We start from the raw sequence: 18958 nt of genomic DNA, 5'->3' as shown, positions 1-18958 counted from the left end.
AAATGGGGGAGGGGTGCCGGGGGAGGGGGACGGAAATCACATGCAAAGATTGAATTCGCAGAAAGTTTCAGGGAATGAATGCTCCCCTTCAGCTCAGGACTTGTGTCTGGGAGCAGTGCTGACATTTACAAACAGAGTACAAGTCAAAAACATGGTCTTGACTTATGCTCATGTATATATAAATAATTGGACATCCACAGTCATTACGCACTTAATCCTGACTCAGGCCTTTTGTTTAACAGATTTGAGAAAGGTAGTTTAATTAACAAGTAAGAAAACTCCTTCTGCTGGAATCAACTGTGTATTATGCCCATTCTGAAATTAAATTCTGAAATGAAACATAAACCTCTCATATCAAAACTTTCTTCATTTAAGGCCACCACGATGATAGTGACACTACCGTTCAGGCAGCCTCTCCAGCGTAGAGCAGCACTGAGAAATTTGGCTGACAAATTGAACGCTTCACCACTTGGCAGAGCGCAGATAAGATACCCACCCACCTCCCTTGAACAGTTTGTGGCATTTCCAGCATGTCAGAGTTCCTGGTAGAACCACAGCAGTAAAGTTGTTGAAGAAAAACCGAAGGATGACAGCCATGCCAAACACCTAGCCCTCGGAGTAGAAGCAGAAAAAATTTTGTACTTTGCAACCATGACTTTAGCCCGTGGCCAGCATGCAGCTATCAGTTCAGGTACCAGTGAGAAGAAGAAAAAATATGGTAACCTGAGTGGGTCACAAAGGGCTCTCTTTTTTTTTTAAAAAAAAAATAAAATTACTCCACATAGGCCTTCTCTATCCCATATTATGGATGTAGGATGTGCAAGTCAAAATCTGGAGACCTTGTTGGTGTACTCAATGCAGTTAACATCCCACAGCATGCAGGCAGGGCCAGTAAATACGCTATATTAATACATACTGATGCTGCTTTTCATATGTTCCTCACCTGATCTTCAATTTCTGTCCCCCAGCAAGGCCACCATCACTGTCAGTCACATCCTGAACGGTGCAGCAGGGCAACGCTGCTAAAAGTCAGTTATGCATCTGGACAAAGCAAGCTGTATCAGATTTGACACCCATTCTGTGATCAGAGTGCTTGCTAGAAAATTCATCATAATGAGCGGCAACACACTACATGTATGTTCAGATATGATTGCCAAAAATCTACTAAGAGGACTGTGAGATCAAAACGGAGGTATCAATTACAGTACATCACATATTTGTCACCTGCCTCTTACAAGCATCAGCAATAGCGTGTCCTGTAGTGGTTTGTGAATGAATGTAAAAAACCTCACTTCCTAAAAGCTTCATGCTGGACAGGTAAAGCACATCACTAGACGGGGCCCAGAATCAGAGCAGCTACCAGGTAATGCAGGAAGCCCTGGTTACCTCCCTCCCAATCTCTCTGTCATCAAAGACTGAGGAGGGAGCAGAGGGAGATATTGAGATGGTGTTTTGGAATTTAATGTTCAGTATTGGCCTAAGCTTTTAAAATGTTTGGGCTTTTGGTTTGTTTGTTTGTTTAAATAGGGTGAAAATATAAAACCAAAACAATTTAAACAGAAGGTTAAACAATTTAATTAGGAAAAACTACACATGAAGCAACCCTTTTCAAAGTCACTCCGGTATTGAATCAACTGGAAGCGCATTACATTGTTTTTTGACAAATGTGCCTCCACTCTTACGGTTTAACAACTTAACTTGAAACATCAACGTTTGCATACAAACCCTGTGTGAAGTCATTAGAATAGCTGATACTTGCATTTTGCCTACAAATTCATACAGCCAGCTGTGACCAGGCAAAGGGCTGGGAATCCATCATGGCAAGAACAACATCAGCAGCACACAAGGTGAGTTCTCCAAGGCAGGGCAACAATGTCCCTGCATAAATACCCATGAAAAGAAGCCCCTTAATTTTGTCAGAGCTCTGCTAACAAATCGCTTCAGGCAACAGTCCCTGAAGTCAGTGACTCCATTTATGTCAACCCATTTCTTTTCTTCCCAGCTCGACAGTGTGCTGATCTCAGCTATTCCTTCCCCTGTGCCTTTACCTTCACTTCATGCCCCAGATATCAGAGCACTCACGCAGAACAAATCTGTGAAAGACTGCTGTATTTCCCTGACCTGCCCAAAAGGCTAAAAGACACCCTCTAGTTGAGCTGGTGGTGTCAGGAGCCTTCCGCAGGCTGCACTTACCAGTCTCTGTGCCTTGCTGGAGGTGATAAGGTCCATCTGGGACTGAAAGTGTCCCCTTGGGGGGTGTGAGGAGAAGGCCTTGGGGAGGGCAGCTTGGCAGCTCCCAGCCTGACCTCACACACCATGCAACAAGGGCCCTTACAGCACAGGCATTTCATCACCTCAAAACAGCCTTGTAAGCACTCACAAGAGTTTGCTGATAATGTCCATGCTCCAAAAGCTGCTTACTGCCCATCTGCCGATTTTACAGCTCCTAGAAAATGTCTTGCTGTTCTCCCATTTGGGAAGCAGGTTCAGCTGAGCCAGCAGCGGTCCCTGCCTGTCCCACAGCCTGGGAATGCTGCTCCACATGCACACACCTTGCCACAGTAATGTTTCCACCAGCTAACCCTGCAAGAACACAGATGTAACAGCAGCATCATTCCAGCAGCTTTCCAAGCTAGAAACCTACCCACGCCTGGCATGAATATAATACAGTCCATTGCCACTAGACAGCGAAAGGGCATGGGAGAATCTGTTGATGCAACCCCAAAGGCCTCTAGCTATGTCCACACAGATCACTTACAGAAACCCAGTATCACTGCTCCCATGCTTGCAGCTGTTCCTCATCTGCCCTATCAGCCCTCTGGAGACAGCAGCTCTGGGGAGCAAGAAGAGAGGGGGTACCGGTACCGGGCTGTGGTGCTACCAGCTGCTCCTCTTTGCAAGTTGCACAGCGGAGCTGCAGGCTCACGTATAGCACAACTGAGCACAGTCATCGTGGGCTTTTGGTCCGAGTGTCTTTGCACAGGTTGGATAGAAATAGGGCTATATTTAATTCTCTTTAGCAAAGAAAATGCTGCTTCTTACATCAGCAATCAGGTTGGAAGAATAAACCTTCCATTAGCAATGTCCTGCTGATGTGTACAAAAGCAAAATATGCAATTACTTTAATTTCTTCTTTAGTTTGGTCCATTGGGAGATTTCAAACAAACATTACCCTTTTGTTTTCATCTACTTGGACTGGAATCAGCCCTTGATAACAAAACACATAGTGATGGCCATAAAATGCGATTAAATAATTTAATCATCTAAATTTACTATCTCCAGACATGTCGATGCTGCTGTGATTTTGGCTTCCGCTGCATGTTTTTCTGCTTGTAATTCTAATACTTGCTATTCATGTCTATGCTATGTTGCAGAAATGATTTTTCTTTACCAAGTAAAGCTCAGATCAAACAACATCTGGTTCATAAAGAGAATCCAAATTTTCACCCAATTTTCCAGCTGGAATAACTGAAGCAAAAGGAGGTCAGGCAACTCATTCACTTAATCTACATCTACAATGCTGTAATATTGATATAAAATACCCTGGATCCTCTTCACTGTTTTTTTTAAATACTAAAATGCACTCCTCTCCACATATGTGCAAGCTGACTGTACAACCATTATTGTGTTTGAATATATGTTAAAAGTATGTGATATCAATGTTACAAATTCCTGTGTACTCTTCTAGCACCTGTGGGTATCTTAAGCAATTAAGAAAGCAACTTCATATAATAATTCATCATCTGGATCCTAAAATTGAAAGCTAAATAATGGTATTTTGGAAGAGAAAAAAAAAACCCACACATCTCAAAAACAGGTAAGCAAGACTGTTTTCTTACTTCAGCAAAAAAATAGTGAAACATAAGACTGTACAAGTCTGATTTACATTAGTTAAGTTTGATATGTGGAAAAAGACAATAACTTGCATCCTTTTGACATTCCCCTTCACTTATCGACCTCTTGGAACACAGAAATCAAACCAGTGTAGTGTAATAGTGCCAACACCCGATACAGTATTTTTCATTCTGACACAACTTTCCGTACATCAGAGAATTGGTTCACCCTTCTAGGCTTTGTTTTTAATTTCTTAATTAAAAACTGCTAATCCTAATTGAGATTTATAACAAATGTGCACTCTTCAGTACTACCAAAATAAGAAGGTAAAAAAACTCTAGAAAAACACCAAAGTGTCAGTGATTAGGATCCCAGGGTGAACACTACAGTTTGTGAAAGCCTGTGTAAAGTTATTGAAACTAAATATAACCCCAACCTTGTCAAAAAAGAAAATATAATCCATCAAGTTCTACTCCTTCAGTTACCCCAACCTCACAGCAAGGAAAATCCAGTGGATTTCTGCAGGTCCTAATGCACACAGACAAGTTACCGCACACCGGCCAACTCGCAATACAGGCCCATGCACAGGGACTGTTACCTGCACCAAATGCAAAATAATTCATGGGAGCAGAGTCAATCAAGCTGACATACTTGTATGTGTAAGAGGTAAGACAATGCCAAGTACAATACTATTTCAGTACCAAACTCAGTACTGAATGTTCACCTGGATGCCATGCTAAATTCCAGTTTATGTAAGCATGGTCATACTGGGTAGGATGAAAGTTCATTTAACCCAGATTTCTGCATCTGTGAGAATCTACAGCTGCTTAGGTAAAAGTAGAGAAACCAGTCAGTACAACAGTATTTTCCCCCGAATATTCTTCCAGTTTCCACTCATGCAGGTTCCCAGCCTGCGATGGCATCTGCATAGTTACTAGTTCTCAAACACTTCTCTCAATTTTTCCAGTCATTCTTCAAACCTACAAGGACGCTGTAGGTGCTAAACATTTTGTGGCAAGAAAATGGTCCTAATATTCATTCCATGAAATATTTTTCCTCCAAACTTGTCCCCCATTAGTTTCATTTGATGATCCCTACTTCTCTTGTTGAGAGAGGAAACAGCAAGCAAAGTCTACATGTCTCTGACCACTGTTCATTTTTATGACTTCCATCGTATCCCCTCATAGTTATTTTTCAGGCCAGTCCAGGTCCAGTCTTTACCAACATATGTAGTCATGGACTAACTTTGCTGATATTCCTCACCCTTCTCTGCAGTTAGCCAATTCCAGTAAGTCTGTTTTTAATTGTACAAGGTATTAAAGACCTCTAAATAAGCTGCTGTGGAACTCAGCTATCCAGGGACAGCTCAAAAAGCAAAACTTATTTATGATTTCTTAGTGAGCTGGAAAGTAGGACCAAAACTGTCATTCTTAAACACAGTAAAGCTGCTGTAAGCTTCCAGGTCCCAGCCTCTGCAAGGCAGAAAGCTGAATCATAGTAATTCCTTTTCCTTCACCTTCTCTGGGTGATTTTCTCCAATGGGATGAGTGTAAGACAGTATTCCTGCCCTTGTGTTTCTCCCCACTCCAATTTCTTGCTCTTCGCATATTGGATACAAAGATAAGCCCAGGTACCTTCACTGTTGTCTTATCATCAGCGCCTAAGCTGGTCACTGACAACTTGACTCTGTACAAAGAAAAAAAAATTTTTTTTTTAAATTTGGAAATTCATTTGGGTTTCTTCTTGTTTGTGTTTTGTTTTTCATTTGGAAATTCTGGAAAGTCCAGAAAATTCCCTCTTACTGTAAAAATAGCTGGAAGATACCGATTCATTTCTATTAAGCACCATTTGAGCTGGATACAAAAGAATTGTCCAGGAAATCAGAAGCTAAGAGGTTAACTTCTGATTTCCTACAAATACACACTATAGCTACACATAAACAAGTGCCAGGAAAGGATGTGGACAGCAAATAAAGGAGAGTTTACTGCAGTTCCTCCTCACTCATCTCCTTGTTCTGCCTGAAACGCTGCAGACACGGTCTGACTCAAGGAATCCTTTTGTGAAAATATTTCCAAGAAATACAGTTGTCTTTTGCATGCATTTTACAAAAAGCAATGTTTAGCCACCAATTCAGATTCTTTCTGCAGGCTCACGTAACTTAAAATTGCCTTTGATTTCGTTTAAAAAAGGAAAATTGGCAAGCACTTGGTACGACCAAAAGCTTTTGGCAGCTTAAAAATACTGTGTAAAGAAACTTCTCAGTGGGAGCTGGTACAAACATTTATATCAACTCATCTCTCAGACATTTCATCTGGGCAGGTCCTTTTTGGTGTGTTCTTCACGAACTGACTTTTTTTATGTGGTGAAAACATTTTAGAATGACATTTTATTAACCAGAGTTTACAGTTTCAGTTAGATTTGGACAAGTAAGGCAAAACCATATTGATTCAATTCCAGGCTGGGTTCACTTTTATCTTTTGTATGAAAACCAGAATTAAGCACATGTTAGTGAACATTTCTATTATTTCCAAATAGTTCTTCAGTTCAAACTGTGTTAATGAGTATTGTCCATGCTTCCATACATTCTGCTAAAATATTTTGTATTTAGACAAGTGTTTGAGGAATGAGCATGCTATCTGTCAGAGCTGCTTGGTCAGAGCGTTCCTGAATAAAAGCAGGTGACGGATGCACGAACATTTCAAATCACAAGTCCTTCCCCAACTGATGCCTTTGCTACATTGTCACCAGAAATAAAATCAGGTGCCACAAGGGGCAAATGGTCACCACAAAGAATCAGATGCATCATGTACAACAAAATATATTGTCTATCTCAAATACTGGAAAATGTATTAATTAAGATTCTGCAAAGAAACAATAAATGTTTCCTACTGGATGTACCAGATTCAAGGTTATGATTACTTTCCCTGTACCTCCACACATGTCCTGCTCACATTCATCTGAAGGATGTGTTACGGAGCACATGTCTAACACCTGGGAGCTGACAGCCAACGAGGGACTTGGCTTCTTCATAACAGGCCAGTTAAAAGATAAAAGGAGACTCAACTACAGGATTGTAAGGCCAAAGAAACTGGACATTCCTGGCAACAAACAAGCTTTTAGATAACTGCTTAGATCACTTCACCTCCTAAGGGCTGTGTCCTTGCTTAAAACCAAAGAGCTAACAGTGGTCAACAGCCAGAGGAACTCAGGCACTGCAAAAGCCAAAACAGTCACAGCCTGAATAAGCAAATACAAGCACAAGCGCCAGCTGGCATGTGCAGAGACCAAACAGGCAGCTGGATGCTCTGTGCCTGGTTGTCTTTTCTAGGGAGCTCTAGGGAGATGTGTAAAGGTTCCTCAAGCACGTGGGAGAATGGGTTAAAGACAGGGAAAGAGCTAAAGGGCTGCAAAGAAATAAGTGTAGATCAGCTGCGTGAACAATTTTTATTCTTTACCTTCAAAGCCACAATTATCCAAAAGTGAGAATTAAACAATTCCAAGCTCTGTTTCTCCCAAGAACTTGTCCTCCTCTGTAATCCCATCAAGATCAGATCTCCTATAATGTACAAACATGCATTGCAGCTATCTACTACTGAAAGAAACATCTCAAAAAGGACTGTGGAACATCTGGTTCCAGGAATCTACACTTCAATAATTAATCTCTTTACTGTTAAGGCTTACCCTCTGAAAGAGCTTATTTTAGCCTGTAAGTCACCAAACCCTTACTGAAACACCAGAAGACAGTTATGAGTGATTGGTGATGTGATGTTCAGCTCCCAACATCCTAGTTTCATAGCTAACCACTGATTGATCCAGCAAGGCCACACATATTTTCCACTCTAACTTCACGATTTCTTTTTTTTGCTGGAGAGAAACATGCAAGCAGCACATAATTACACTTCTGATCCGTTTTACTGCATTAAGTCAAAAACTTATTCAGCTGGATTTGCACATGTATAGCTAAGAACTGATTTTGTTTGTCTCATCTTCAAGCAAGTATCAATACTAATGAAAACGAGCACAGCAGCTGACAGATGAGAAGTGAGGAAAAACAAACACCAAAGCCATAAAGTGTTCAATTCAATTGGTTCCATACACTGTATTCAGAGTGATCCTGAGGCAGAAAGAAGTCTGACAAACATTACAATGGCTATTTTTCATCAAAAACCACACACACAGAATCTATTATGTTTTAAGCTAACCACAAATTTGCGATAATTATTAACAGACTGTAATTGCAGAAGATATTGCACACACATTCTTTCTGTTTAGACAGAACATAACATTTTGTTCTGAAGAGGCACCAAATTAACAGGATGGAAAAAAGTAAATTTTTTATAATATATATTTATTTACAGAGCTCCCTGAGTTTAAAATAAGAGTCACAGCAGAACCGAAATAATTGAGCCCCAGAACAATGGAGGGATCAGTTTCTTTCTGACTGGAAATGTGTGCATGTATGTATAGCTACCACACCTCAGCATAGGAGAACATGGTTCATAGTCTGAGCCAGCTTCAGCTGGACTAGACTTGGAACACTGCCCCAAGATGACGTTTTGGGTGGCAAGAGTCTGACATGTGACATGCTTTCTGGTGCCGAATCCTAAACTTTTCTCCACCATGGCATTCATCACTCCAATCACTAATTCAGGCTGGAAGGCTGCTTTATTCTAGGAAGGGATTCAAAAGCTAAAAGACCAGGAACTGTTCATGTATTTCCTGGACACTCTATCTTCTTCCATCTTCCTTAGCTTCAAACACTCTGAAGACACTGTGCCTGTTTCTGTATTCCTGAAACAGTACTGCAGTGAACAGGAGTTCAGTTACTTGAGTATTCTCCCTGGCAGAAAATTCACTTCTTGTTTCACTAAGAAAAGCAGAGCTGCCAGTTAGTACTAGCTGACCGGCTCAATTATGCTGAAATGCTGCTTAGCCTTTGAAATTAAATCCTATGTTTTGCCTTTACTAACCTTTCTTTGGTTAAGGGAACATAACCCTTTGCCTGTGCTTGTCCAGTTCCTCTTAAGCTGCAGGAGGTATCACAACCTGGAACTAGTCTGTATTCACCCACACCTGTGTTGCAGTCATCTAATAGTCACGAAGTCACAATGCCTTTCATCAAAAACTTGCATGATTCAGGAAATGTAATCTAGAAACTTTTAGAAATCAGGTGGCAACCCCCCTGGGACGCACAGAAAAAGCTACGATCACCAGTGCTAGCCATGGTAGGTTTTACAGCACACAGTAAGCACACTTCAGCTTACACTGTAGATATATTCACAGTATCTACTACTCAATTTATCTTTCTGCTGCAGTGGATGGTGGAATGGTTCAACAGCTGCTATTAAGTGAAATAACTCCTTGCACTGTGCCATGTTACCCCAGCTTGCTGACCAGAGGTGGCTGGAGAGGATATGGAGCAACAAAAATTTTCCACATGCATGAAAACCAAATTATTCTAATAGATGGAAGAGTATGAAGCATGGTGATAACGCCTCAGAGATATATCTTTGTCTCGCATGAGCAATGAAATTGCGTAAGGCTTTTGTCTGAAGCGTGCTGAACTGGAATTCTGATTTTTTTAAACTGTGTTTAGACCAAGTGTATTAAGACTATTGTTGTAAAGAAGAAACCATGAAAGCCAGAAATACTATGAACAGTTTTGTCACACTCCATTCAGATTTCCAATCCATCCAGAAAGGGAATGGATTGCATTTATCCTGAAGTCACAGCAGAAGATGGTTTAACCACTTTGGGAAAGAAGGGGTGGAAGAAGGGCAAGGGAGAACAGATTAATATCAGTAGGAAGAAGTATACTTATACCAAAGCTTTTGAAAATAAGGAGGGAGGAAAAAGCATCTGAATATCCTGATGTGTCAACATAGAGCAGTGGTGGCTTGCCCTAGAAATTCAAATCTTAAAAGTTTAACCGCAGTGTGTGTAACTAATTTCAGATGAGAAGAAATGGCATTTTCCACTTGGCTTTTCTCTTTCTCATCACTGAACTCTTCCTCTCTTACTCGTTGACTTTCCTTCAACAAATCTCCCTCCCCCCTTTGCCTCTCCTAGCAGCTTTTACTTTGGCAGTACTTCCAGCTGGCTGGTGTTCTCCAAGGGCCCCAGTTCCTTTATGGCTCCTTCCCCACTCAGTATACCTCTTACAGGGCATTGTTGTTTCCAAGCTAAATCAATATCCCTGTGTTTGTAGCCAAAGGCCTGAAATGGTCTTTGGACTCAGCTATATGCATTTAAATCCAGATCAGCTCTACTCAGAGGATTCTGTGCCTACAACAGCACAAAAAAGAAAGCCCAGTCTGGCTATCAGTGTGCAGCCAGCAGTGAGTTAATGCCAGTGCAAGGCAAGGCTTGAGGACTGGCACTGATGACATTTTCTGAAAGCGTAAGTTTAATTTACTATTCCTTTGCACACTTCTTGAACCAGCTGCAGCTCACCACGCTCGGCAGAAGATAACCAGTCTACCCAAGCCTGAGCCAAGGCCAGCGACACACGTTAAGATGACAAGCACTGCTGCCCCCCGGCCGCTGCTCATCCTCAGGCGGAGGCTCTCGGCTGCCCTGCGGATGCAGACCAGGGCTGTCTGCAGGCACACGCTCGCTGGTAACGCAGTGCCAGCACCTGAGCCGTGCTGGAGCTGTGCATGAAGCCTCACAGGTGCATTTCTTCATCCTTCTGGCTCACATGTATGGCCAGTGCTGCCTCAACCCATCTCCGATGAGCTATGGACAGCGATACCGCTAACGGAGTCGTGCTCCTGCAACAACCCTTGAGCAGCAGGGACGGCACCGCTTCCCTGCCAAGCTAGAGCAGCAGGCACTGGCACTGCCTCCAGTCATTGCCTAGCCCACCCATACAGCCCAGGCACTACAGTGCCAGGAGCAGTTATGCAGCCCATTATCAAAACTTCACCGTGGGAGGCAAAAGACCAGGTTATTTAAACTGAGTTATGAGTCTGGAACTACTTGCACAGCCCAAGATACAGATGAAAAACAGACCTAGAGGCTGTTGGTCACACACACACACACACACACACACACATATATATATATAAATAAAAGTGTTTCGTATTTCTGTCCAACACGACACTTCTGACAGCCTGAAAAAAAAATATCTTTACTAAAGTCTGCGTTTCCAAACAAGAAATACATTTCAAAGCATTTTCTTGAAGTCCCCAGAACTTCAAAGATACTACTGTGGTTATTTTAGACAGTTCATCCTGTGCCTAGCACTTGGCATTTAAATCTATGTCAATATCTTTATTATTACCCAGAGTTTATCCTTTCCTTATAATTTATTCAAGTATTTCATATTGTGATAAACGAAGAAAAGCAGACAAACATAAATGGAAGATCCGCATTCATGGATGATTTGGCGTATGAGGACACCACACCATGTAAATAGCTTAAGGTTCCTACAACCATAGCTCAACCAATTACAAAATCCAAAACCAGTCAAATCACTGAGATTTTTTTATTCTTATCTCTCCTAACTTCCTCTGTAGGATTGTAATGCTTGGGACAAAATTAAAAAAAAAAAAGAGCAAAACTATCAGGGCAAACATGAAAGGCTGGCATTTGCTACAGCCCATCAAAGCTAGAGCCAAGAAGAACTTCAGACAGAGCATTGCAGACAAAAGTGCAACACATCAAGCACATGCATGCATAGATTTGTTTATAAATGTGTTTATTACGCAGAGTAGTGTGGCTGCAGATGGCCTAAGCCTGAAAAACCTGAAGCAGGTTGTTTTGGGTTTTTTTCTGGTGTTTGTTTCTCTCTTTGCCCTCTTGGCTTTAATCAAGTTACTTTGCCTTTCTATAGGTCAATTCCCTTTTCTCCCAAGAAGAATTTTGAAAATGCATTTTAAATTGTAATTTTTATCAAATGCATAAAACCACAAAGCCTTCTCAAAGCACCCCCAAGGACTGCTACTTACAGAGACTTTTGGTGCCCCTTTAATTTATACTGTACTCTTTCAGGTATGCATTGCCAACTAATAAATAGCTTGTTTCGTTTTTTTTTTTTTTTTTTAAATATAATAAATTCCTCTTATGTAGGAGGATGTTTTCATCACTTAATTGTTTTGAGTCCACACTCTTCATAAGCTGCCATAAGAATTTGGTTAACAGAATTGTAATAGTTTCATTCCACACACTGTCATACTGCACACATTGCTACAAGACTAATAAGTGAAAGCAATATAAAATGTTGTTGCTCAGAATACTGAAGTCAGATGGAGAAGATTTGCTCAGTGGAAAAAGGCTGGTTTTAACACCATCTCTTTTTCAACCATATGCATACTTTAAATGTTACTGCAATACTCTGAAATATGAAAACAGATCCACATCTTGGGCTTGTTCTCCTCTTAAGAAACTACACCCAAAGCTATAGCTCCTGTCTAAACTGGTAAAATCCAAACCCCAAACAAATGTCTTTCAGCACAGAAAAACACTGCTCTGGAAAGCCAGACACTGTCCCTCCTGGGCTGCTCTGCTGATGCGGGTGCCGAGCCCTGCTGACCCTGCAGCACAGCCACCGAAGGGAAGAGGCTGGCAATCGCTCCGCGGTTACCAGCAGGCCACTGAGAGTTAGGCACAAGAAAGAAGTCACAAACAGAAACAGTTGCAAAAATGGCTCTGAAGTAGAAATGCATTTCGTGCTATTTTTCCTTGCTACACTCTAATGTTACTCATTTATTCAAACATCGGCCTGTTTCTGTTCCTACCGAGGTCAAGTGCCACAGTGGAAGTTGATTCAGGTCACATAAAGCTACATATGTTTATTGTTGCTTAAAAATGTTTTACACATTGAAGCTTCTAACTTGAGCTAAAATAGATGAATATTTTAAATATTTCTGCTGAACTTTAGAGCCCTGGATAGTCTGGCTTTCCAAAGACAACCCCTTGTCCAGGACACTGGAGGAAGAGAACACCCTTCTCTTTCCAGAGCTGAGCCTCATGCTGACCTCTAAAATCCTCTGCACATCCTCCCCATTTGGGCATACACAGACACATTCTCACCTTCAAAACCAGGAAGTCATGAGTCAGAGATCTTGAAATTCTTAAGAGTTGCCATCTATTGAAGGCACTTAGTATGTACATGGTGCAAATTTTCAGTAGGTAAATGCATACAAATGAGGAAATGAGCGCACTGAATTATTTAAACTAGAAGCAAAACACAGATCATGCAACAAAACTTAAGAAACACAATTCTGGAGGTAAACTTAGCATTAGATGACAAAAAATTCTCAAAGACATGCTTTTGTTGTTGCTACTGCTTTTAGAAGACTAAAATTCTGTTTACAAACTAAATGACCTCAGAAGCACCTGTATGCCAGAGAAGAGCAGCCACCCTACAACTGGGGAGGTTCACTTACTTCTGTAATCGGAAAGAGTAGATAAAATATCTGCAAGCTGTCTCTTTTCAGAGATTATAAACTGAATAAAGAGAGTGGTATTGTCACCTTGCTGCTGCTGCGTTCAAGTTAACATGTCAGTTTGAGTTACAGCATCTTTTGTGTAGCTGGCTACCAAAGGGGGTGGGGATGGGGTGTGTGCGCTCTGGACAGGAGGACGATATCCTCAAAGATCATGCTCTGCTCTTATCTTCCACACAAATCTCAGCTTCCACAGTTCATAAGTCACATGAAAAAACAAAGAATGACTTACTAGATAAATGTCTTTTCAAGTCACAAGTTCCAAATGCAAAGCATCATCCTAAATGCCCCCACTCCAGACACCACAGTTCCACATAACCCCACATATTAAATATTCTTCCGTCTGGCTTCTTCCTCTTCTCCATTTTCTTGAAGAAACAGCACATACAGACATTTGCATTCACTCTATGTGGGGTTTTAGTATATCTCAAACCTTACATGTCATGGACTTATTTTGAAAACCAGCTCTTAAAGACATATTCTTAAAGGTACAGAAAACAATGATGGTCTATTAAATGCAGAGTCACTGAACACCTTGAATTCACCTTGAATTCAACTTGTACATCTAGTTAGAAGCTGTTTGGATACTTATTTTGTACATCTCTAGCAACTCCCAGCATTGTGCCCAAGAGAAAATGCCACACAATAGTCACTGACAAAGAATTTCCAGTTTTGTCTTTCCAAAATCTCTCCCTGCTCTGTGGATCCAGACAAGATCTAAAACTCATTATTAATCTGCCTTGCTCAAAGATAGAACCAGATTTCTCAATTAACAAACTGTAGAGGAAGAAGTTTTATGTGAATAAAGACATCAGTCTTCACTTTCTGCAAGAACTAGAATGCTAGAAATACCTGCTGTGATGCCTAAAGGTTTCATACAGTGATTAGTAGGTGGTGTTAAGCAATAGCTGGCAGCTGTACTTGGGCCTTCTCCCTTTCTTTTCTTGCGGAGTGCACCCATGGCATCTCCTGCTTGGGGCGCCACCGGCAAAGGCACAATTCCTAGCAGAATATCATACAAGGATGTTTCTCTTCAGGGATTAACAAAGAAAAATGGGGCACATCTATAGAGCTGTATACTTCCTTGAAATATTTTAGGGTAGACTGCTGTTCTCTCTGCCTCAGAACTGTTTTCCTTATTAAGGCAACACTGAGATTTTATTTTTGCTTCACATGGGATAGGCAAACTTACAAGAACATGCAGCAGAGCCTGGAGACTTAAAAAAGCCATTTGAAAGGCATAGTTTATCTCTTGAAGTCAGTACCAAATACTAACAGTCTCAGTAGGGAGCATATAGCCAGTGGCACACAAGCTACAAAGAGGAGGACCATTTCATCTGAAGGCATGAAAAGATAAAATACCAGATCATCAGTTGACAGGAGCCCACAGCCTCTAGCAATCACACCGAGGCACATCAGCGTATTTCGGGTACTCTGTATTTTGAGATTTCCTCATCTCTATTCTTTGGGCACCCCAATCACTCACTGCCCTCAGACATGAAAACTCAGTAATCTTGCTGGAATCAGTTTAGCTCCTGGATCTGCACAATGTGTATAATGACATAGTGAACTAAACACTCTTTTGCTTGTCTACATAGTTGTCGCCACTGTATTATCCAGACGTAAACTTCAATGATCCACAACAGACCAAAGGGAAAAAACAATCTGTTAGAACCATACCACATGTTTTACAAAGGTCCAGTAGCCCCCAGCCCTCTTTACCATGCTGCTCTTTCAAATAGTATGAATTCTGGTGGAAACAGGACCGTCCACATCTCCTGCAGAATTCTCTGAAGCAGCGCTTTCTTCTCAACTCGCCAGGTCTCCGCATCGTTACTATGCCTAACTGCAAAGCTCAATGGCACATTATTTTGGAGAGTTATGTAATTAACTGCTTCTAAACAAAAAGGCACAGTAATAATACACACCTAGAAGAGAAGATGTGTGAGGGAAGGCCATTTTCCTGAGTCATCCCCTGCCCAGCCGCTTTCCTCAGAAACATCTGCCTGCACCTACACCAGCCTCATGAGAGAGCTTCTGAACCGCTCGTCCTCTTCTCAAAGGGACCAGGGGGAGAAAATGATCCCACAGATATCCTGTGGAAGGACAGCCTTTTGACAGGACAAACAAGTGTATTAACAGTTGCTGTAGAAAACAAAGGCCCCTTTACTACAATGGGTGAATGTGTTAGAGACCAGAAGGGGAACACCAAAAGCCCACATCCATGCGTCTCCTTTGAGTATCCCCAGCTCAGCAGGGTGGCAGAGAGCTTCCACAGTTCCCTCCACACTGAAGTAAAGCCTCGCTTCTCTGAAAGCCCAGGGACCTTTGCTGTAGCTCTCAGTGCTCCACTCTCCCAGGATTTACCACACAAAGAACTGCAACTCAAGCTGCTGATAACTGTATCTGGGTATGTGGAGGTTGGTACATTGCTTGCTGCTTGCTGCCACGACATCCAAGACCACCCTTTTCTTCCAGGGACTGAAGCATGTTGCATAGATGATCCATATTCGAACATGCTGGAATTTCTTCCAGACCTTTCTCACTTTATTATGTTTGAAATTACTACCAGGAAGGAGACACTTATTTGTTTAAATACTGTTGAGGTCATTTATTTAACTATTAAGTGGAAAAAAGGAAAAAAAAATGTTTGTTTTACAGATAATGGGTTTTAAAACAAAAGAGGCTTAAATATCAGCTTCAAGATGAAGAAATTCATCCCCTTCCTCCTCACAACCATTAGCTTCCCCCATGCACTGGATAATACCCTCAGCTGATACATAAAGCACCACTTGGGTTTGGGTCCTAGCTACTATAGTTGCCATGACTGCACCACACACCTCTCTATGGGCAGCAATGCTCTATTCAAACCACTGCTAGGATCTCATGACAGCTATTAAATTCTCTAACGTTGCCATTACCCACTTAAAACTAAGTTACTGATCTTGTGATATAGTGGGGTATCAGGGGATGCACTTTGGACCTTACCATAACATATTTTATATAAAAAATCCCAGTCTCTACCACTCAAATGATATATGAGCAATCAAAAATGACATATGGCAAAAATACTATTTGCAGTGTCTTAGTAATATTTTTATCAAGTGAGAGCCACACAGGACTAAATCATTACCACCTCAGACCCAGACTACTCCAGGGTTCTGGAACTGCTCACCAGACGCGGATTTGGCAAGGAAGAGCAGTAACTAAGCAGTAAGTGTATTTCTCATTCTGAAACAGTGATTTATAATGAGAAACAATGCTGTCACTCCTAATAAACCCATAGTGCTTATTATATTCCCATGACAAAGTGAAAATAATCCAATTCAATTCAGAAAAAATGACCCTTGAAGACCAAGAGCCTTTCAAGCCCCCCTTGATTGAAGAACAGAGGCAACTCACTAAACCGGAAAGCGGTGATCCAGCAAAGATTTTACTGCTGCAAACAGTTTGCAGCAAAGATATGTGGGAGTTTATTTGCATATAACTCAATATAAGTTCAGACTGCATCCTGGGTGAAAGTAAAGGATCTTTGTTTTGTTTTGTTTGGCTTTTGGGTTTGTTTTTGTTTTTATGATGAACAGGCTTAGTAAACATTTCCTAAGCTGTCTGATGTTTGGAATTCCAAGTCTGAAATAAAACATAACCACACTACTGGCTCCAGTGCTGCCTCTCTTGCAAATTGCAACTAAACCCACCCACAATTAAATAACAGAACATTTACTTTATATAGAGCTTATGTGTAGCTCACTGCTTCACCTATAAAGTAACATTTCAGCTCTGTATGACAGAGACAGCAAATCTACCAGCAAACTAACCTACAGGGACAAATAGCCTGTCAATGCTCGTTCTCTATAAATACATAGTTAAAGGAAAAAAAAAATCACTTAACATCTGTAATAATAATTCTGTTGCCTTTCTCTGCCGATTAAAGTATACTGTACCATTATGATGAGAGTCCTGGGTCTGCTTATTTCATCATCGCTATCCAGCGGCAGAATTTCATGTGACAACTCCTCTCGTCGTCGTCGCCTGCAGATATGTGGACAGTTCCTCTGTACCACAGAACGAAAGGCTTGGAGCAGAACAATGCTGGCAGCACAACCCATATCTGCATCCTGAAGCCTACAAAATAACTTCTATGTTTATGCTATGTTTGAAAAACAGTGGCTCCTTGTGCCTGAAAACAGCCTACAGTGCAGCTGCAGCCAGCTCGCTCTCCAATCGCTTCCTTGAGCTCTGATCATCTGATCACAACCAAATAGCTTGGATGCAGATAGAGGAAAGATTTGATCTGCTGAAACTGAAACACATGCAATATTACGATGCTTTTTTCTCTCTCCCTCCCTCCCTCCCTCCCTCTCTGCTTCTGAATTCACATGAGAAAAATGTGCTCCCCCTCTTGTACAATCAGCCGCCTCCTCTGATTCCAGTTTCATGGAACTGAAAGTATTAAAATTCCTAGTTCAAAAGAGCCAGCTGTTCATTAAACACAAACACACACAGAGGCATCCACAACAACTGGCAGGATTAGTTTAAATACCTTTTAAAAAAAGTAATATGCAGCAAAACAGCAAACATCTGGAAAGTTATTAGCTCTCATTATCAGCACTGCTGTTTTTAAAATACTTTGCTTCAGGGTGTTTTGCCACAAAAAAAAAAAAAAAAAAAAAAGAAACATTTAAGCTCACTGAGGGATTTGAGCTGTAGTCTTTTCACTTCTTGCAATTTTCTGAAGCACAGCAAGCTCATTTGAGTTGTAAATGTAACAAGTGGTAAAAAAAAAAAAAAAAAGCAGAAATCTGGACTGCTTCATCCAGTTCATGCTAAAATAGCCGGGGCCCAATGAGAAACAGCAGTGTGCAGCTCTGAATCGCCTTTCAATAGTGTAGTTGTGTGTTCCCACACATGCGTGCCTTCTGCACAGTCATACATTTTTACATCTACATAGGAGGCTTGTGTTCGGGAGGGCCTCTGCTGACAGGGTCTGAACCAAACATCGATGACCTTCCAAGAAGGGCAAGAGGAAGATGCTTTAGTGTTTTATCCATCGGGAGGCAGGCAGGGGGAAGCGGCTGCCGGCAGACAGCAGTAACAACTTGCCTTTCTGGCTGCTGCATGACCAGTCGTTCAGAAAGCAGGCAGGGATGCTTAGCAATCACGTGACTGACCTGGAACACAGCAAGTGCTAATGGTAGAAAGTGTAAGGTAATAGCACTTGGGAGGAAGTTACCACTAAAAACACCTACAGAAAATGGATTTCTCTTACACATTAGGAAAACTAAGAATTTCCAGTAGGCTTTCCAGAGAAGCTGCTTTTAAGCTAATATGTATAACTTTATTATATGTGCACCCAAAACCGTATTTACCTTGCATCAAAAGGCTTTGATTTCTAATGAAGGCTATGAGTTTTGTCATCAATTCCCATGGGGGCAGAAGCAACGTTATAATGTCTGTTAATGAGATCTTTGTAAATAATACTCCTCCTCACAATCTCTATCAGGAATTGCACTGAAAACATTCCGCGGAAATACTTTCTTCTGGGCTTGATTAGGGTTTAATTGCTCAGCGATCTGGAAAAAGACATCATCATTTTAATTAAAGAATTTGCCAGAAAAGCTAAATCCTTTAAATTTGTCCTTTAAAAGCAACAAACTCATTTCCATTATTTC

The 18958-nt window shown here is 41.2% G+C and overlaps 1 protein-coding gene across 1 annotated transcript in view; it reads right to left on the bottom strand.

Annotated features, from left to right (window-relative positions):
- Positions 1-17603, bottom strand: part of DOCK10 (dedicator of cytokinesis 10) — a 136057-nt gene extending 118454 nt beyond the window's left edge. The window contains exon 1 of the mRNA XM_026854829.1: positions 17231-17603. Within this exon, the coding sequence (XP_026710630.1) occupies positions 17231-17395 (165 nt within the window). The 5' untranslated portion in view covers positions 17396-17603. The remainder of the gene's footprint in view (positions 1-17230) is intronic.
- Between the last annotated feature and the right edge of the window lie 1355 nt (positions 17604-18958).

This window comes from Athene cunicularia (assembly GCF_003259725.1).
Source record: "Athene cunicularia isolate RWA chromosome 9 unlocalized genomic scaffold, athCun1 chr9_part1, whole genome shotgun sequence".
NCBI classification, from domain to species: domain Eukaryota; kingdom Metazoa; phylum Chordata; class Aves; order Strigiformes; family Strigidae; genus Athene; species Athene cunicularia.
The sequence above is the reverse complement of the archived record's forward strand: the minus strand, read 5'-3'. Positions and strand labels throughout refer to the sequence as shown.